Source organism: Peromyscus eremicus, chromosome 5, assembly GCF_949786415.1.
Source record: "Peromyscus eremicus chromosome 5, PerEre_H2_v1, whole genome shotgun sequence".
NCBI lineage: Eukaryota > Metazoa > Chordata > Mammalia > Rodentia > Cricetidae > Peromyscus > Peromyscus eremicus.
The window spans coordinates 41,810,425-41,832,704 of NC_081420.1; the positions used below are offsets into that span (position 1 = coordinate 41,810,425).

The window sequence follows — 22,280 nt, forward strand, 5'->3', positions numbered from 1 at the left end:
GCTTTCTTACAGTTTTATAATAAAGCTAAAATTCTTAAAACATCCTTAAAAGGCCTAAGCAGTTGTGGTTTATGCAAAACTGTCCAGCCATAATTAGCCCACCTCAGCCTTGGCTCTTTCTGCCTGATCTTTGCAAATAAATACTCTGGGCCTGTTTTGTTTGTGTGGTTTTATTATTTGATTGAGTTTGGCTCCATTTATCTGAGATAGGATCTCACTATGTAGATCAGGCTGGCCTCAAATGCAGGGCAATAGTCTTACCGTGGCCTCTCAGTCCTGAGAGTTCACATCCAGTTACTAATCCGGGCCATTGCACTCCTGTCTGTAGCTCTACCCTCTGTTTTCTGTAGACCTTCACGTAAATGTCACTTCCTGAAGACTTTATTTCCTCGGTGGCACTTACTACCATTTCAATCAAGGGATATGGGTGAGGGTCTATCTGTGAGAATGAGGAAGGCTGGAACTGTGGAACTACACCCAAAGCTTAGTAGGGTGCCTGACACACACCAGGAACCTGCCATGTTTCTTGTATTGAATGTACCCATGTGTGTCTTTTTCCTCCTGGAATGGCCATTTCATTCTGGCCACTCCAGATATGAGCAATGAGCCTGAGACAAGCAGTCTGTCTACAAGAGTCCCGTACTTGACAAAGGCTCCGAACAAATATCCAAGCAGCTAACAAGGCCTCTATAAGCACTGTTAGCAAATGTCTGGTTTGGTCACAAAGCAAGCAAAGAATTCAGCAGCATATTATGCTTTGCAGAAGACACACGAGCCTGGGGTGTCAGAAAGGAAGAAGAGGCCAAGGGCAAAAATGCCTAGAGTTTAGGAAACCCACAAGGGCTGATCAGAGCAAGATGGGTCCAGCAGCCTTTCTCTTTACTCACATATGCTAAGAACTAGGCCTCGAGAAACTGGCCAACTCTGCAGGTGTGAACAGAGCGCACAGTGACTCCTTATCAAAAGAATCCTGACTCTTACAGAAGATCCTTGCTGGGCGAGGAAGTTTATAACCAGCCTGGGCTTGGGCTTGCTCAATTTGAAATGCCCATCTTTGAGAAGGTTCTTGACCTGTCAGTCACAAAGATCAGAACCCAGTGGTTTTAGTCACGGGCGGGGCTGACTGGCCTCCGCAAGTCCTCTGGCAAGGGTGGAACTCAGGAAGAAGAAACCTGAGTTGGAAATCAGGACAGGAAGTTGGTTCTCCATCGCTCTCACTGACTCGCACCCAGGCTTTCCTCTCTGCTGATAACAGGGCTTCAGGGCTTTCGGGATACTGGTTTCACTCTGATGACAATGGGATCTGTACAATAACCCCCTAGAACAGGATGCCCTGTCCCAGAGGCCACACAATGCTGTCTGTCAGAAATTCTGGAACACAGAATTCAGAGCACTTAGGAGAAGAGGACAGCAGAACACAGGTGTCCCCCAAACAACCCTACTTCCACCCCTTCCTGCATACTTAAGAAGAGTTAAAGAGGACAAGGTAATTTTCTCATTTCCCTTAAAAAGAAAAGATGCCATTAGGACAATCACAGTCCTTATCCCAGAGGGTCACATAATCTATAGCAAAGGCAGGCAAAAGGGTTTGTAACTCTAGTGAATTCATGGACATTACACCTGATGTAAATTCCTCTACTACACCAGGAAAAGAAAGTCTCACACTAACACTGCTAACGATGGTCCTGTTGTCCTGTGACTCCTGAGGCAATAGGGATCAAGATGGCCAGCCAGATGTCAGTAAAGAAAGGGTATCATCAACACACAGGAGCTCAGGCAGCAGAGTTACCAGGGCCAAACTGGGCTTGGTCACTTCTGGTGTGTCTGGCCTAAATAAATTGTCTTATAACTTCCTTTGGTCTCATTTCCTCCATTCACAGGAAGATGCTTACCTCATGAGACTGCGATGAAGGTGACGGCTAAAACACTGGGCACTTTCTCACTACCATTCTTACTCAAAACGAGAAATTTCACCGAAACAGTTACACATGTGTGCATGCACAGGCACATAAACGCGCGCGCGCACACACACACACACACACACACACACACACACACACCCCACTCATCTATCCTGGAATTTATGTTTTAGCCAGAATTTGAACTTGCAAATAAATGCTTTTTAACGTCCCCTACAAACTTTTCATACTCTACTTCTACAAAATGCTCCTTAACATGACATTGTCCCCATGGTCCAATAAGTAAACGAGAACTATTTTAGAAAATAGGTTCAGATAACATGAGAAAACCAGGTGGGGGAGGGGTTCCTTCTTGAGAATCTTTGGGGAGAAATTCAAACATCCCTCAATCCCTTCATGTGTTCCCATGTTGGGCCAGAGCTAAAGAATATTTCCCCTTTTAAATTATAGGTAATTTTTGTCAGGGAGAGAAAAACCATTTCCTAGCAAGTGAAAGTCAAACACTAATGGCATGTACAAGCTTCAAAAATTAGTCACTGGTTACCATGGTGACGCAGATATTACCTAACAACTCACTGGGCTGTAGGTAACAAGAGGATGCTAACTACACTATTTTAAGAATTGGAAAAGGGTCCCTATTTTTTTTGCAAAAACTGGGATGCAGTCTGAGAGTAACCCAGGTTTGACCCAGTGTATCTCAAGATACACTGGTGTCCTACACTGTGCATGCCCATCTCTGTGCCTCGCATAAGCACACACAGCTGGGAGAGAAGAGTGGTGACATGTTATTTACAAACAAAGGACTGTGACTGGGAGGATGAGTTTTCTCACTCTCTAAACTCTTAATAAAAGGCTAATCTCTCTGACTGTGTGCTGAGGAACTGATGGCAGACAGATGCAGGCAGTCCCTTTGAAACCCAACAGTGAGAATTCCCTAGGCAAACAATATTCCCCTCCAAAAATGATTACAGTGCCTCAAAAAATAATGAATGTCCCCCTATTCTTAGCAGTTTGGATTTTCTGAGCATAGATGAAATTTAGCTCAAAAAAGGATGAGACAATGCTATATGATGCTACTGATAGTGATTTTTAAAATCATTCTAAGAAACGGTAGTACAAACATATACTTCTCAATCTAACCTTGTAACAACTTGGGGTCAGAGCTCACCATGCCCCCATGGGGGTAGGTCTGGCTCTTTAGAAAGGAGACCTGTCTGTCCCTAAAGCACAGGGGCTCTTTCCTCTTTGAGAAATCTGTGGCTATACTATACCAGCACTCCCTGGAGAGTTCCTTAAATGGAAACTTTCAGTACCTCTCCAAAGCTCCCCGTTCAGTCTCTGGTGTTGAAATTTGAAAACCTGTCCTTGTGAGAGGCTCTCTCTCTCCCCCTGAGGTGATTATACTCTGGGTCTTTCTTTGGTAAAGGGATATGACAGCCACTGGTGGACACAAATCAACATTCATTAGTCAAAGGCAGAGCCATTTGTGACCAAGTGGCTGGCTTATCACAACACAGGTTGAAGAATCAGTTCAATCTACACGCTCAATATGCAGGTATATGAGAAAAGGATTTCACAAAAAGCACAGGATAGACACTTTGAGCCAATCTGTGCTCTTCTCATGTTTGAGGTTTTGCAATCATCTCAATCGATTTCACTGCCCAGGGCTGATGAATGAAACCACAGTGATAGAATGTAACTGCCAACATTTAACTTTTCTTTATTTGTGTCCTCTATCTCACAAAGTATAGTGTACAAATTATATAGGTGCAGCAAAAGTAAAAAAAGTATTGAGAAAATAATCCAATGGAAAACTAAGTGTTTATGGACTGAATTAAAGACACCAAAGGTATACTTAAACACAACAAACACCTGCCAGGGAGTTGTCCAACTGCTACCTCTCCATCTGCAGCCAGGAATGTGAAAAGAAAATCTGACCACTCCTAAAGCCCCAAAGGTCTTCTGGAAAGAAAAGGTAATTTCTGAAGGCGTTTCCAGGCATCTAACTACACCACCCTGATAGCCAGAGGGCCACCACCTGCAGGGACAATGAGCAGTTTTTTGCTTTACAGACCCTATTGTCACAGAGGGTAGGGACATAAAATTTTGACCAGCCCTAAAAAGAAAAAATGGCAGTGACTTACTTCCCTTTAGTATGAGTACCCCAGTACCCCCGACTAAACAACGCAGTCGCCTACCTTTTCCGTGATGTAGAAGTTTGAACTGTCAGCGTGCTGCAGTGCAAAATATTCATGGTTGGCAAGAGACCACCTTTAAAACACAAGCGTAAACCATCAGAACCACGAAAGTGGCCGTTTCTGCTTTAGTACTTTTAAAGGGTTAAGATGAATTAAACTCTCTAGGAGTCGAATCAGGCCAGTATAGTACTTGTTACAAGGAAGTAAGTTCCCAAGACAAAGGAATAATTGCCCACCTTCACAACCCAGGCTCCATCATCAGCCCACATTCACTACCCAGGCCCCAGCATCAGCCCACCCTCACTACCCAGGCTCCAGCATCAGCCCACCCTCACTACCCAGTCCCCAGCATCAGCCCACCCTCACTACCCAGGCCCCAGCATCAGCCTGCCTTCACTACCCACCCTCACTACCCAGGCCCCAGCATCAGCCCACCCTCACTACCCAGGCCCCAGCATCAGCCCACCCTCACTACCCACCCTCACTACCCAGGCTCCAACATCGGCCCGCCCTCACTGCCCAGGCTCCAGCATCAGCCCACCCTCACTACCCAGGCCCCAGCATCAGCCCACCCTCACTACCCACCCTCACTACCCAGGCCCCAGCATCGGCCCACCCTCACTACCCAGGCCCCAGCATCGTCCCACCCTCACTACCCAGGCCCCAGCATCGGCCCACCCGCACTACCCAGGCCCCAGCATTGGCCCACCCTCACTACCCACCCTCACTACCCACGCCCCAGCATCGGCCCACCCTCACTACCTACCCTCACTACCCAGGCTCCAGCATCGGCCCGCCCTCACTGCCCAGGCTCCAGCATCAGCCCGCCCTCACTGCCCAGGCTCCAGCATCAGCCCGCCCTCACTACCCACCCTCACTACCCAGGCCCCAGCATTGGCCCGCCCTCACTACCCACCCTCACTGCCCAGGCCCCAGCATGGGCCCACCCTCACTGCCCAGGCTCCAGTCATCTCACAGGCAGCTGCCTAGGCCTAGTCCTGCTCTCAGCATTTCATCTCCAACTCCAGAGGTGGGACCGGTGCAATATTAAATGCAACATTCTTTACTTTTATAAGAGACTGAAGCGGAGAGATAAAAGCAAAGGAAATGAAAACGGTTTACATTTTAGGCAATCAACATGCTTCAGTCGTCTCAGAATTCCAAACTCTCATTTGGTATGCTTGACACCTACTGGAACACTCCAGTTAAGAACTCCAGGTCTCAGGCATTTATCAGGAATAGACTAGACGACCAGTTCTGCTGTGCCAGTCACCACATCTCATATAACGCCCAAATGTGCTTTCTCCTTGGTTTGCCAGCACAGGCAGGAAAATAGGAAAGCCCCACGGCATGTGAGGTTCCGCATCTTCTCTGGCATATGGGTCCTTTCAGTTTTTTCAGATGGAGTGTGTGCTTAACCCCAGGAACCTTTAGATTGCTCCCTGCTGGGAAGGCCAAACTTCTCAAACGACTTCCCAAAACAAACAAAAGCAAGCCTACCGTGCAGAACACCCACCTACTTCACTGTCTGCTCTTGGAGAAAGAATGGTTAAGACTGGTAGAATGGGGTGCAACCTGCACACAGGAATTGTGGGAGACTCTGGGCAGATGGAGTGCTGAGTTAGGAACATATACTTGGCTAGCATTTACTTATAATGCTGTGAATACTGTTCGCCACTCCACTGCAAATATTTTATTTGCCTAGAATGGACAGACTAAAGAGCCTCAGCTGAGCCCCGAGTGACACTTACCCATCACAGACTTCCTTTATTATTGCAGACAGTGGTTTTTTCTGGAGAAAAAAAGGAAATACGGTTAGTTTCATTTCAACATTTTGAACAACAACAACAACAAAAAGAAACTACTAACCAAAAAGTTTAAGTGAGGAAAACTTATATTTGCTACTCTTAGCTGTCAATGGATGTCTTACTTTTCTCGGGGTAACAAACTACTAGGTGTCACCATCAAACCCATTAACTATTCATTACCTCTATGGTCCTTGTTTCTATGATGAGAATTATCATCATATTTAAATGTGTCTTATTAAAATCAAATGGGAGCCTTTAAGGTCAAGGTGGACACAGAGTTCCTCAAGCTGAACATGAATCAGGCAAGCAGCCCTTTGGTTTTATGCAAACATGCTTTCATTCATGATTTTTTTAGGATTTACTTTATTTTTTAATTATGTGTCTATGTGTGTGGAGGGGTTCATGAGCACACAGAGGTGACTGTAGCCCCCTGGAACTAGAGTTACAAGTGGCTATGAGCCACTTAATGTGAGTGCTAGGGAACTAAACTCAGGTGCTCTAGAAGAACAACGGGAAATTTTAATTACTGAGCTATCTCCCCAGCCCCTTATCCACGATAATTTTATGGAGAACATGTGGCTCATGGGATTTGGGGAGACACACCATTGTTCTTGCAGGTATGTAGACTTTTCACCCAACTGTGGCCCCAGTAAATGCCACTGATTCAGCAGCTTGAACCACCCGAGAAATGCGATCGTGACACCATGTGCCTCTGCGTCAACTGGCAGCTGACCACAGCTGTGCTCTTGCCCGAACTGCCACAGCTGTGCTCTGCCTGCCCCCACATAGAAGGAATGCACTGAGGAGATACCAGCAGACACTGGCTGTCAGCAAGAGAAGAGGGATGAGAGGAGTGTGTCAACCAGAATAAAGCCCAGACAAGGAACGGATACAGGGGAGACAGGAAGACAAATCACACACACACACACACACACAGCTCTGGGCTGGAAAGGCACCCATTAAAAAAGCTAGGGCTTTTGTCCCTCTGAAGAGCTGGCACTGTGGTACTCAGGTAGAAATTCTGACTCAGACTGGCAAGCTGAGACACTGGTAGCCTACTGTATCTGCAGTGTAAGCTGTTGTTACCTTAATCTTCTAAACATTGCTAGCTGATCTGTAAATGAGGATAGCTGCTACCCAACCTAAGGGCTGTTATGAAAATTAAATGGTTATAACTACATAGGAATTACTTCAAAAGAGTAAAGAGTCCTAAAATGGTTAGGCTCCTTGCCCTCCAGGGTTGCTGACAAAGCTCATCCTTGGCCTTGAGCAAAGGCTGCCTGTCTGCAAGGGAACTCTAAACATTGTTCCTCTGTCCCTCCTCAGGCTTAGTAGCCCCCGCCACCCAAGGACTGAGCTGATGGGCAGTACCCAGAAAGAATTCCACCACCACATCCCCTCTCTGGGCACAAAGCAATGTTTGTCTCTGTCTGTAGCTATGCACACAGTGGGCAGGAAAATGGAACCACATTTTTTTTAAGTTTACCTTTTGTTTAATTCCTTAGATACATTTGAATTGACATGCTACCTGCACACATTTTTTGGGCTGCAGCATGGCATTTCAATACATGCTGCACAGTGTGTAGAAACTGGCTCAGGGTAACTAACGACATACACATCTACTTCCCTAGATACTCATCATTTCTTTGTGTTGGGAACACCCAAAATCATTTTGACCAGCTGTTTCAAAATTTTCAATCAATTCTTTTTGAACACAGTTATCCTACTGTCTTTCAAAACATTAGAGATTGATTATTTTTCCTGGGCTAGAGCATGGCTTAGTGGTACATCATCACATATTTGGGATGGGTGAAGCCCTGGATTCAACACCTAGCACCACACCAGAATTAGTCCCTCCTATCCAGCTGCACGCCTGTCCCCATTAACCATCCTCTCTCTGTACTGTGCATATACCCCTTTTTAGGCTCCAGTAAACACTATTTAATTCTCAACTTGAGATTATTTCAGCATTCTCATATAATTTAAAACTTATATTTGGCTTTTCAAGTCTGACTTATTTCACTTAGCATTATGTCCAGGGGAACCAAGAATTCTTGAGAAATGCCCAGAGTCTGGTATGCTTAACATCCTGAGTTGATCGACTATAGTTGTTACATTAACAATTCCTTGGTCTTTGCCAGGGCCTGTCCACTGACTGCATCTGTGAATTAGAAAGCAAATGTGTTCTTAGAACCAAATGGCAAGAACTTTAGGAACAAATTTTCGTGGATACAGGCCTCTAATTCCAGGATTCTGGAGGCAGAGGCAAGAGGATCTCAAATTCAACATCAACTTGGGTTACACAGTAAGACTATCTCAAAAAATAAAAACAAAGAATATCAAACAAACAGAAAACTCCTTCTAGTAAGATAACAACTTTGTATTTCCAGTTGGCAGACCCTTTCAGGATATGAAAATGTAAGGATGGGTTCTACCAGAGAACCCATAGCCCCATATCTTACTTCTTGTGTCCTCAAAAACAAGATCTAAATAACAAGGCCAGACTTCAGTCTTAAATCACACTAGAGGTGGATCAAGACAAAAGGGCATGGTTGCTACAAAAGGACAAGGTTTCTGAACCAAGTCAAACCTCTAAATCTAGGACTCAGACAATGACTTGGGTTTTAATTCACATCTGATTCATAGATATAGAACCCAGTTTAAAAAGACAGACGTCTCTGGGATACTATTATATCTGGAACATTCTGAAGTTGAATATGTGAAAAGAATAAAGACTATGAAGCTGGAAAAACTTACAAACTCGAATATAGAAAGATTAAACAAAAACTCTCACTCACAGCGCAAAAGGAACAATGGTGAGCTGAACATTCAAAATGCATCTCAGCCAATTAAAATCACGATTACATAAGATGGGGCTGGCTCTATGGCCCACTTTCTGACCCTTCTCCTATCTGCTATAATTAAACCTTAATCCAATTAACTGACAGCCGTTCACACCTTCCTTTTCCTGTCAGCTTCATGTGACATTGTGGCTCTTGGAAATCATTAGCTCCCACTTTTTCAAGTCACTCAAATCTGATATCCGGTTGTAGGTATGTGCTGTTGATGGTCACATTATTACATCACCCTAATCACCTCCTCCTCTCCTCTTCCTCCTCCTCAGAACTCCTCTTCTTCAGAACTCTTGCCTTCTCAGCCCAACTCGACCCTCCAACAGCACCTGCCTCCATGGCATCCTGAATTCCGCTTCTCCAGACCAAGAAGCCTCTGTGACATCAACCCTTAATTAGTAACTGCTTCCATAAGTTTACGGTCAGATGCTGGACCACCGGCTCAGCGCAGACTGGTTGTCTGAATTCCTACACGCCGTGTACTTATTTTGGCAGGCCTACCAGGCACATTTCCAAGAACCTGTCCTGCTTTTGCCTTCTTCCGCTCCCTTCTGTGACACAAACATGTACAAGATAGCACATCTTATGGTGTCATTATCATCCTCACAACCTCTTTCTCTTTCCGAGTTGTATCTACCACCTTTGTTCTGGGGTGCCATCCCCAAATGCCTACAAGTTAAGTCTCCACATCTCCAGTCTCATTGTCTAATCACCATGTCAACTGTCATTAAACAAAATTCAACTTTTCCCTCAAATTTTACACATGTGTCTCTTCTAACATCTTCCATGGATTTTTGGTCATCACTGCTATCTATGAAGTAAGTAAATCCCAAGTTCCAGAGTCTGCTGTCAAGAGATTCCACCTGGTACAAATGACCCAGGCTTCCAAATATTGTAGATGATTAAAATAAATATGCCAGGCCGGGCGGTGGTGGCGCACGCCTTTAATCCCAGCACTCGGGAGGCAGAGCCAGGCGGATCTCTGTGAGTTCGAGGCCAGCCTGGGCTACCAAGTGAGTTCCAGGAAAGGCGCAAAGCTACACAGAGAAACCCTGTCTCGAAAAACCAAAAAAAAATTAAAAAATAAATAAATAAATAAATAAATAAATAAATATGCCAGATCCACATTTTCGCTGTGGCACCATGTGCTCTGTTAAGAATGCACCCTTTCTCTTTGTCCTACCTCTAACAACTGAGATCTTACAAATTATTTGTCATCCATGTCGAAGCCACCTTCTCCAAGTACATGTCCCTGATGTTGCCAGAAAGATGTAATTATTTTCACTTTTCAACTGGAACAAAAATGACTCACTCCTGAGCACTTTGCATATTGTCTTTTCTTCTTGTCCCTTGAGAACAAGGAATCTTAGTTTACCTGTGACATCCCCCATTCTCCACCCTCAGTAGAAGTATCACAGAATCACAGAATGTAGGTGCCAGTAGAGAGACTCGATGTTTATAGTAACTGGAAATCATAAAACTGTTCTAAAAACAAAAACAAAAACGCTCATAGAGCACTTGCCTGCTTAAACTACATCCTGGGTCCACTTCTGAAATCACTAGTCAAATAATTATGAAATGGATTAGGAAACTAGAATGTATAAGTAAGAAGCAAACTATTTTAAAAGAGGCTGGAATAATGGGTGGGTTTCACACTTTTAACAACATATTCCACCACTGGGTGGCTCTTAGCAGCTGTTGGCCATAAGCTCTCAGAGCCACAAAAGCTGTCACTACTCTCTACAGACTTGGGCTCAGGAGAAAGGCAAAGCATGGCTTGGAGCCAGCCAGCTGATGAGGACACAGACCACCGGCCAGCATCATCAGTAAGCAGTACCCAAAAGGCAAGACAAGCTACTCTCAAGTCAGACTAAGATAGTAAAGTGGAAAGCCCAGGGCTGGCATCAGTTTTCTCAGTTCCTGTAGAAACCTTTGAGTTCTGCATCAGCTGGCTGGCTGACCAGTGAGTTCTAACTCAGTCACCATCTTTGCGAATGGTCCAGAGCTAGATAACACTCGCCTAAGATGTTCTACAAGCTGTTTCTGTCTTTGTCCAGTTCTTCAAGGTTGGGAGAACAGCAACCTGAGCAACACATCCAGCCATAGATCTCTAAGACTGGCTGGACACTTCTCCTTTCACTCAGTGTCCTGGCTTCCTTCCTGTTGCTCTGATAAAACACTATGACCATAATCAACTCAAGGTGGAAAGGGATTTTAGCTCACACCTCCAGGCCTCAGTTCATCATTGACGGAAGTCAGGACAGGAACTCAAGAAAGGAACCTGGAGGCAGGAACCATGAGGTAATGCTACTTGCTGGCTTGTTCACAGGTTCATGAACTTGATTTCTTATACAGTCCAGGGCCACCTGGCTAAGAATGATGCCACGAAGACCTGCACTCCCCCATCAACTAATAATCAAAACAGTCCACACAAACATGCCCATAGGCCAATCCAACCCAGGCAACTGCTCACTTGAGGCTCTCCTCTTGCATGACTGTGGGCTGTTAAGTTTACAGTTAAAGCTAACCAGGAAGTCATTGAAAGAAAAAGCCTAAAAGCAAAAAACATCAGATCTAAAATGCAATGCCACCCCCTAAAATGTAATGTCACCACCCCCAGCCCAAAAAACTAAAAATCTGTTTTCAACTCTACTGGAAATCATCTGGATTCAAATGTTGAAAGCAAATTATTTCAACTGCTTAAGTATGGTTTTATAACATATATATAAACTCATACAGCTAAATTTCTGAAGCTTTTTTGTTTTAAAAGTTAAAAGTACCTTCCCCAAAGACACAGTGCACTGAGGTCAGAAAGGCAGGCCTGCATTTCAGAACCTAGAGCACCAGACCATGGCCACATTTCTGCATACACAGAGGCCGAGAGCCACATTCTTTTCTCCTTTTCTTTTAGCCACAGTGAGCTGACCTTTTAATATTTGTAACACATACTCATCTGTTAAATGAACTCTGCATTTCCACGTGAACCTGGTTGGCAGGATGTCATATACATATACTTAATGACTTAGGTTTCTTTTTCTTCTTGGGAACTTAGTTACCTTCTTTCTTGCTGTGTGTGTGGAACTGTTCCTAGGACTTGCACATGCTAGACAAGTGCTCTGCCACTGTTATGGCACCGGTAATGTTAGCCTTCCTTTAATGGATTTACTCTTCTCATTTCATCTTTTGCTCTCCAAGAGAGTTCTTTCACTTCATTTAATTGCTCCAAGTCCGTAAGTCCAGAAAGCAGATTCCCCATAAAAAGATTTTTATCCACTTTTCATAGAATAAGTTAAGATGCCAGGAATGTCTCGTTTTCTAGAAGTCTGCATCTCTGCCATAGCTCTCGATACCTATGTGCTGATTCTCTCTCTCCTCTCCCTCTCCACCTCCACCACTTCCTTCAGAAAAATGCAGTAGCACACATTTCAGAATCCTCATCTCCCTTTCTGATGTTTCTTCTGACGTTTGGTCCCAAATGGAACCCCTGCACAGATCAGCAGCTCTCCAGAGCTGCCCTGCCACCCCTTAAAATGGAGCCTTTCTCTTTCTGTCTGTTTGTTCGATAAAAAACAAAAACAAAACCAAAAAAAAAAAACCACTCTATCAACTCAGGTACACAGCCCTTTAAGGCAAGAGAGACCTGCTGAGGGCTGTTTATTTAGGAGGAAACCAGACCAGCCTTCCAGGAGCCTTTTTCCCAGGAGACCCCTCAGCTGTTATCGCTCATCAGAGTCCCTCCTGGTTCAGCATGGGGGTGATTCTGGCCACTCCTGGCTACTCAACCACCTGTTCCTGACTGCCGGCCAACAATCCTGGCTTGGGGACTTTATGCAGCCCCTTGTTTATCTTCAAGCTCTCCAATCTGTTGCTGTCCATGTTTCTGCCTCGCCACCTGCCTGCTGCAGCCAGTAGCATCCCAGCTTGTACAGACACCTGTCAGTGACAGGGCATTGCAGGCTGTAGTTGTCCACTACGACAGCTACACTTCAGGCTCAAGGGGATCTCCTAGAAACAACACTCAACTCATCAATAAATCCACTCTGAATATTTTTAGGACACAGAAAAACATGCTCAAAGGATGAGATTAAGTGAAAGGACCCCTGAAATTCACTTGGGTTGGAATGATGATCACTGCATAGTTCTCCTGACCTTCTCTTGACTAGAACAACTTCAGAGAAAGACCTTGGGGCTACACCCAGCTTTTGCAGTTCCTGGTTTGATAAAGTTAGGTACATTACCACTCTTCCAAAAACCAGAATAAAAGCTATCCCTTGTACACAGTAGAGTCATAAAAATTGAGACAATGTTGCAAGATCCTTGGAACAGCATGTGGCCCATAGTAAGATATAAATGTCACTTACAAATAGGTCCATTCAATGTAATCTCCCTGCTTAGACATTCACAGATACTTTCTAAAAAATAAAGAAATTAAATAAATTCCTGAATATCCAATCCTTTCTCTTGCTATGAAGTGACTCTAGCCTGTGATGATGCATCTTGATCTGTATTCTGTTCTGTGTATTTGAACAACAAGAGTCTATTTGCTTTGAAGATATTTGCCTCTGAGACCCTCTGGCAGTCCCTAGATGCACAGGCCTTCACACAGTATGCAATTTATGAACTCTGAAGTGTGGTGATATATTGTGTACCTTAATAAACTTGCCTGAGGATTAGAGGACAGAATCGGCCACTAGATTAGACATAGATGTCAGGCAGTGGTGGCACACACCTTTAATCCCAGCACTTGAGATCTCATGCCTTTGCTTGGGAAGCACACATACCTTTAATCCCAGGAAGTAATATGGCAGGGCTGAGAAAGGTACATAAGGTGTGAGGAAAAAAACAACGCACTCTTTTTAGGCTGAGGATTTCGTAGAGGTAAGAACTAGTGACTGGCTGCTCTACTTCTCTGAACTTTCAGCTTTCACCCTGATATCTGGCTCTGGGTTTTTTGTTTTTTTTTTTTATTAAAAGACCATCTAAGATTCAAACAACACTAAAGAGTTTTTAACTTCCCTTTGTCTGTGGCCTCTAACTGTTCCTGAAGCTAAGTAGCTGAGGAAGGTCACAGCCACTGGACAAAGCAACCTCTAGTCTCCGTCGATCACTGACCTTCCCACACAGCTATTAACTCACAGCCCTTTAATTGGAAAACTATTTTCCACAAGGATCTCAAGTTTGGGGTCCTAGACTCCTAATCCTTTCTGCAGTGCTTTCAAAGAAACTGACAGCGGCTTTTTCTGACACTTTGAAGTACTACTGCACAGCGCTGGGGATTTTCCTTTGCTTTATAGACGGAAACTCATTGAACAGATTCTGCACAGCAGTTATGGGTAATGTTGGCCCAGAAAGAAAAGAAACCCAGCTTCCAAATGTCAGGGTACCACAGAGAAAGCATTCGCATGTTGACTGCAACTAGCACAATAAGACTTGGAGAAACTGTAATGCACAATGACCCATCTAGTTCCTTGACACTGGGTCAAATGGCACCAGCTACTCTATTAGCTTTATTGTCCTGCAAAGATCTTATGACTGTTCCACACTTTGGAGCTGCGGGGTTAGTATAGAGACAAGCGATGTGTTCTGAGAGTGGTGTATACATCCTGTGTTTTCATAATAATACCTGAACTAATCTGAAAGATAATGACAAAAATCATACTTTTCAAGGGGCAAATTTAGTGGCTTCTTGCAAAATCAGTATTTTCGACAGCAGTTGCAATGTGAATCAATGAAACAAGACTCCAGTAATTATTAAAAAAAGAGGGCTCACAGCCGCCTCCCAAGATTAATATGAGAACCTGAAAGATGACAAATCATGCCTCCTATTTCTTGACAAATGATGACTCACTTCAAAAATCATCTATTAAAACGGACTTGTTTCAAGTTCCATGAACTAATCAAATATTTTTTTTACCAACATAAAGTACAATATTTATGCCACAAAAAAATTCACTGGGCTATGAAGATAAGCAAAGATATAAATAATTAGCACTCTAGCACATTAGTGGTTTAATCTCTAAAAGAGATAAACAGTTATCTCTTTTAGAGGCTCTGACACATTCTGTAGAAATGGTTTTTTCCCCTCAAATAAAAAAGAAACTTTTGAAAACTGAATCACAACACAAAAGCTCTTGTGTCATCTATGATCTCCCGAGTCTCCTTCCAACCGCTCACTATTTTATTTTGCTCATCATCAATATTTCCTAAACTTCATTGTCTCTGACAACAAGAACCAATTTCCTACTTCCTATCTTGTTCTCAACTTTTCTCAATACTAAGCCTTCCAAGAAGTGCTTCAAGACAGCACCAGCCTGGGCTCTGGCCCGCCCTTACCATCGACGTCCTTTCCTATATGGAAATGAATGAATCTCACTGTGAACTGATTCAGGTCTTGTGAGCTGCTGACCTGCCTCCATGTCAAATAATCTGCTTACTTGAGTCAAACACAAATACAGAAGGTTAACCATACGGATGTGGACAGTCTGAAAATAAGAAGTCAGAAAGACAAAGTGTGACTGTCCACCCTGATAGATGGGAAGTAACTGAAGTAGGTGACTTCCTGTGAAGAAGCCCTCAGCGCAAAGTAGGATCCAGGTTCAGTTTAAACATGGGATTAGGAAAGCTCTGTCAACTGCAGAGAAGATGGAAGTAAGATGGCACTTTTCTTAGTCAGGGTTTCTATTGCTGTGACGAAACACCATGACCAAAGCAAATTGGGGAGGAAAGAGTTTATTAGGCTTAAAACTTCCAAATCACAGTTCATCATCAAAGGAAGTCAGGACACAAACTCAAGCAGAGCAGGGACCTGGAGATGGGAGCTGATGCAGAAGCCATGGAGAAGTGCTGCCTACTGGCTTGCTTCCCCTGGCTTGCTCAGCCTGCTTTCTTATAGAACCCAGGACCCCAAAGGTGGCACTACCCACAATGTGCTGGGCCCTCCCACAACCATCACTAAATAAGAAAATACCCTATAGTCTTGTCTATTGCTGGATCTTATGGAAGCATTTTCTTAATTGAGATTCCCTCCTCTCAGCTGATTTCAGGTTATTTCAAGTTGACATAAAACTACCTATCACAATGACAGTCAAAAGAACACAGGAGGGAACTGACGGTGAAGGCAATTTTAGAACAAGTTCACATTCCTAAAGGTTTTCCACCCTCTGACTGGTCTCTCATTCACTACACAACCAGTCCACATGTCTGTGAGTGGACACACTCAGCCCATTTACCCTCCCTTAACTGTAATGGGTTTGTTGAGATATCTGCCAGCAGGCATTGGAGAGACTGGGCTTCTTAATCTGAAACAAATGTTCCATTAATGTGAGGGTGACAACCTGAGGCAGAAATGCAGGCTTTAAGAATATTAAAACAGGCTTTGCAGGGAAAAATCTAACATATGCAAACAATGGCCACAGTGTCTCCATATTCCCGTACCTTCAGCAAAGCATTAATGCAAACTTCTACTGTCTGTCTTCACTTGACCAGTTTGTAATATATAGCAACAGTGGCTGCTAGCCATTGTAATGGCCTCACATATTCATATAAGAGGTATTCCTAAGCCTACTGCACTACTGAGGAAACTGTGTGAATTTTGTGTATGTAAGGTTCTCAAAGCCACGCAGCACAGATGACACCACCAGAATCCAGGACACTGTAACGCTGGGTACCTTGGTGCTAATTCTTGGTGACAAATGTTACTTAAATTATAATCTTTTAGCATTTCTATGAGTCTAGTAGATGATCCTTTCTAACACATTATCCACAGAAATCATGATAAAACTTGACGTTAACTCTGGAACTTTAAACATCAGCTTCTCTGTTCCAGCTCTCTTCTTGTTTTTAATATTCACATCACCAAGCCAGCTTCCCTGAGGTCCTCTCCAGTCCTCCCTTGTCTCAGGCTGCTTCCAATATGTGTATATTTACCCACAAGCTCAAATCCAGCTAGTACCTCCAAACTCTCAATTTTCAACTTGCATTTGTCTACTTCTAGCTTACCAAAATACAGACCTGCAATGAATATTACATCTTCCCTATCCTTCACACTGTAGTCTTGGGTCCCAATTCTGTCTGTCTAGTCTGAGGAGACGCCTCAAACTTTTCTCTTTATTCTGCCTATAGACAGAGAGGGGCAAAGAACAGCAGGTACCATGTGAAGGTACAATTCTGCCTGGAGATACAATAAATGAAAAGGAATAGTTAAACGGACTCCTATGATGAATGTGGAAGTGTTGACACCATCACAAGAATACAAGAGATTAAAAAGGCCAGACGGAAGCAGAAACCATCCAGGTCATATGCAGAAACTCTTGAAAGCGTGTTGCATCACAGGTTTTAGATGGGAAAGTGGCACAATTGGGATGTATTCTCAAACAAGAGCAGATTTTGCTGGAGGCGGAGGCCAGTAAAACCCAAGGGAATCTTGAAAGAGGCAGCCACTGAACAGTGTCCAACCTGAGGCACAGACTGCAGAGGGAAAAAGAGAGGCCAGAGGGGACACAGTAATGGTACCGCCATCACTCTGGGAGACATAGCTCTTAGTTCTACCTCCCCTGATACCAGGGCATGTCATAATTATTTCCTCACTGGGGCACTGAAGGAGCAGGCTAACTATGCTCATTCCATTTTGCAATTCACCAAATAATTCTCAACTCCGGACCATCTGATAGTGAAAACCACCATGTCATTTCCAGGCTTATGCCTTTTGACTTATCATCTCCTGGACAGAGAACTATGTACCCAGAGTTCCACATGAGAAAGCCTTGACTCATGCAGTTACCCAAAACCTGTTCTTCCTTATGGTCAAATTTGCTTCAACTCCAAAGGAATCAAATATTAGGTAGAGTTTCTTTAAACACCACCTCTCTCCCATGCATTCATTCTCACTGGATTAGAACTGGCTACTGACCAGAAGTTGGGACCTGGCCAGTGGAGCCTGACATTCATAATTTTCATTCCTTTCTTTTTAGGCTATCTTTTGGATGAATCCCGACTTTTGTCCTCTTTCACCAATTCTCTCTTTAGTTAAACCTACTTTGTGTGTTTTATTCTTTTAAATAACTGGTACACTATACCTTATATTTCATTTGTATTTGTACTATTTCATTTCTAAGGTTTCTAGTTTGTTTGCCCTTGTGCCTACATATTCTAAGTTGACAACCACCTACTTTGTGTCCACTTTCTTTGTTTTGGAGTTCTTATGCCTCTCATATAAAGTTCTTCCTGTAACAGTACTTGACGTGGTGCTGTTTTTCAGTTGTCCTGGGCTGCGCTCCTCAACACTGACAAGCAAGGGCAACAGGTGTCATAACGAGGAGGAGAAGTTTCCTACAATGGCTGAGGGGGTGGGGAATGTAGGAAGACACACAGTTTCAGCAGAAAGGATAAGGTGACCTCCTTACCAAAGAAAGAGAAGAAAAGTGCCCAGGGGCAGCAGGAACCATGGAGTGGAGAATGTTTAAAACTGAAGTACCAGAGATCCCAGGAAGGGCAAGACAGACCAGCAATGTATAGTCATCTATATGTATTAGGAGGTCGGCATGACAGCTAGAAATTAGAAGCACCCTGTCATCAATGAAGACCTGACAAGTCCAAACAGATTACCACAAGCTTGTCCCATAGTCATGATGGGAAAGCCCACATTGGTCCTCATAAGGCCCTCACAAGTATATTTAGAATCCTTAATGAAGACAAGGAAAATGATACCCTCTCAAAAGCCATTCTTTTTTCACAATTGTTCTACACTGTCCATACAGATAAACATAGAGAATGCTAGCATCATCTCTCTCCTTGACTCAACTAATACATCTTTGAGTTGTGGCTCTGCCGTAGGCCAGACACTGTGCAGGCACAAAGCACACTCTGGAATAACGTAGAACATCATACAATGGGCTTCAAGGATGGTGAGCGGTGTGCTTCATGGTGTTAGAGGTGCACATAGCAAAGGTCTTCATCTACCTAGTGTGAGGAGCCGGAAATGACCTCTTTCTGGAATTTATACCTCTGAGATGGAAGAATGAATGTCAACCAGACAGAAGCAAGGAATGAAATAACCAGTTAAGAAAGGTGGTATTTATAAAGGCTCTAAAGATGGAAGGTCTCTGTGTCAATGCAGGAAAGAATGTGACATATGATGACAGACATAAGGAAGCAAAAGTGGCCCTAAGAAGGCTGGCAAAGCCCATAAGGGATGAAGATACAGGTTCCAGAAGCCACAGAGAGGAGAGACGATGGGCAGAGTCGTGAACCACTTAAGAAAGAGGCTCTATAGCCCTAGCTCTTAAGGAACTGTGGGAGATGGAAGGAGTTGTCATCATGATAGACACGGCATTGGCTGAGAAGACACACTTAGAAATGATGGGTGCTGGAAACAAGATGAGCAAGCAGGAGTTTTACTTCCCATGGCTGCCTTTTCCTCCGCAGAGCTCTGGACACACTTCACCCTAGTCACATGCCCCTGGGGATAAAGTACATGCTGTCTTTATTTACTAAGTGCAAACTCTATCATTCTGGGGTCACAGAGTCCTTCCAAATGAAGTAAGTGTGTGTGTATCTGTGTCTGTTTGTCCGTGTCGTGTGTGTGTGCGTGTGTGTGTATGTGTGCATCTGTCTGTGTGTGTCCGTGTGTATCCCACCAGACACTAATCTCTAGCTAATCTATTTTTTAAGAGGAAGGACTAGGCATAACATACACCAAACATTGCAGAAATAAAGAAGGTTTTAGTCACAAAGTTTTAGTCAAACACTATTGGATCCCAAACTCTGCCTGAGTTGCCAAAACTTCCCTAAGCAATGATCTTATGGGAAGAGGCAAGTCGGCAGAACGCCTTTCCACCTACCTAGAAAGTGTACTAAATGTAAGCTATTCTTTAAACGGAAGAGCAGCATGGATGTTGGAGTTCACTCTTGCCCAATTAAACTCTGCTTTCAGAGGCAAGAAATACATTGGTTGTCTTTCTTTTCCTATACATGTAATGTTCTAAGATCATATGAAGTTCTATAGAATATCCTATGAGAGAGAAAGAGAAAGAGAGGCCCAGAAAAGGAAGTACCCTAGTTATTTTATTTTAAAGGAAGTTTAAGAAATAGATGCTAAGTTACCAAATTCAAGCATTGCAACAATCAGATGAGGGATAACTTCCCCCACCAATAGCATTCTAGGTCAGCACAAATGCCTAACGTAATAACGTAGACTTATCACACATTCCTCACTTGGTGTCAAGTGAGTTCTTGAAGATGTTCTGTGTGTGCTCTATAAAGTAAGAAGAGGCTCAGAATTATTAGGACACTGTTATTGATGCAGAAATGGAGGCATTGGCTTTAAGGGAGACATTGAAATTTACTGTGGGAGCTAGACACCATTGCCAGAAGACTCTGTAAATGTCCAGGACCTCACAATAGTGTTTTCCAAATGCAACAATAATCATGAGATCATCCCCCAAAGGAATTTAATAAAAAAAAAACAGTAATCTATGGACCTTGAACCACTCATCCATCCTTTCTGCATTTTCAATGACTCCTGGGCAATCTTGATGCAAAGCCAAGGTAGGGAGCTTTTCATCTGGTTCATTTTCAAATAGGAAGAAATTCTATCCACTGACCAGGGATATTTGGCAGTGTCTAGACACTTCTGCTCATCACACTGCAGGAGAGGCACCACTGGCATCTAATGAGTAAAGCCAGGATGTCATTAAAATGCCAGGAGGCACAGGACAGCCCCCACAACCAAGAATGATCAGGTCAAAGCGCCAGAGCTGAGCATCTAACCCAGGCACTCAACAAAAACACTGCAAGGAAATCCCAGGACTGCTAGTGTCTGCAGCACAGGTTAAAAAGCAGTTCTCTCAAAATTCTGTCTGATTGTCTTCATTCTTTGTTATCAAGAGCCCCATCTGAATTCAGGTGTTTTTATTTGGAGCTCAGTATCTACCAGTTGCCTTTGACCAGGCAGTCAGTGTTTACACAGCTTGGGATTTGCAGCTTTCCAAGCTGAAGTGTCGGTTTAATGTATTCAAGAAGTTTTTATTACTGGTTCCAGATTTGCCTAAAACATGAGATGCTCATTCTATTCTGTGTAATAGGAGAATGAGAACTGGCTGCTAATGGCTGCAAGTTAAGCAGAGAGCTGAATGCTTATCTCACAGTGTCATGCAAGCAAGGAAGGACTCAGGAATACTGCCAATTCTTCCTTACAAAATTGGAAACTGCTCCTGGTCACACCCAGGGGAAGTGTCAAGCCCGACTTTGAGTCCAATCAGTCCCCACCAAGTCCATACTCTTAAGCACCCTGCTAAGCTGCCTGCCCAGGAGCCCAGCTCCTACATGCTAGCCTGTCAGGCCATAGATGGCTTTGCATGGTCTCTATTGTAATAACCCAGTCCAATGGGCAAACAGCCTCTGGTTTTTAAGCAAAGGCAGTCTTTGCTTTCTTAACTCAACCAGTCCCTGAAAATGTCATTGATAGCAGTGGAGCAGGCATACCTGTGACAGTGTAGCTTCTGTTCAAATCAGATTGCTGCTACTGGGAAGAATCATCAAGTAGGAACACAATAGAGAGGCTAATGCAGAACCAGCCAACAGAGAGACCTAGATTTACTAATGTCTGACTGTGCAGCCATGTTGAACAGTGCTAGATTCAATGCAGCAACTTTCTAGCAGAACACTCGAAGCCAAATTAATGAGGCTGTGAATAATTATGAAACAGGAAAGCTACAAGGAACTCTTGGGGCTATAGGAATATGACAAAACACTGCGTGCAGAGCACTTACGCTGCCTGGCACAGTGCATGCTGACTAGAGGGCAGCCATTATTATTACTATTGCTACTATTATGGGAAGGATCAGCAAAACCCTGAAATGCCAAGTACAAAATGTGAATGCACTTTACTTAATTAATGAGCTTTTTGAAAGGTCTAATCTAACTCAGATTTGCACCTACTGAATTATACCTTAAATATGCTATAAAAACACAGTAACTGAAGAAAAAACACAGACAATTTGAACGTGGTTACCTTAAAGCACATGTATCTGTGTTTCTTTTGTGGAACCAAACTTCCCACCAATATATGGAAAGGAATTCTTTTAAAGTGTGGCAAATGAAGAATAGCAACACGTTATTTTTATTGTAATTATTCAAAATTCAAGTCCATGGTGGACACACAAACAAGAGAGATCAGTGTGACAGACCCCAGGCCACAAGCATTCTAAACCACATGCTGACCACTAGGCGCTTCTAATCAATTTCAAGAGATGTGTATACATAAAAGAAATGTAAACTGCATTGCATATAGATGTATTAGCCGAAAAGAAAAGCAACAGGCAGTGAAAATGGCTAAAGAAACTAGAAGGTTGGCAACAGGACTGTATCACAATATGTTCACAAAAGGGCTGGGTAAGGACGTGGATCTCTGCAGGAGCTGGGATTCACAGCAGGGGCAAGCTAGGCAAAACGCTGGGAGGGAAACCTGGAGAGATGAGGCAGGCTATGAACACACAGGGACACATG

General features: G+C 43.6%; 1 protein-coding gene across 2 annotated transcripts in view; it reads right to left on the reverse strand.

Moving 5' to 3' along the window:
* Elmo1 (engulfment and cell motility 1) overlaps window positions 1-22,280 on the reverse strand; it is a 532,595-nt gene that overhangs the window by 405,070 nt on the left and 105,245 nt on the right. For both annotated transcript variants that reach the window (XM_059263360.1, XM_059263361.1), the window contains exons 3-4: window positions 5,869-5,909; window positions 4,118-4,190 (exon numbers count right to left, since the gene is read on the reverse strand). In XM_059263360.1, the coding sequence (XP_059119343.1) occupies window positions 4,118-4,190; window positions 5,869-5,909 (114 nt within the window). The remainder of the gene's footprint in view (window positions 1-4,117; window positions 4,191-5,868; window positions 5,910-22,280) is intronic.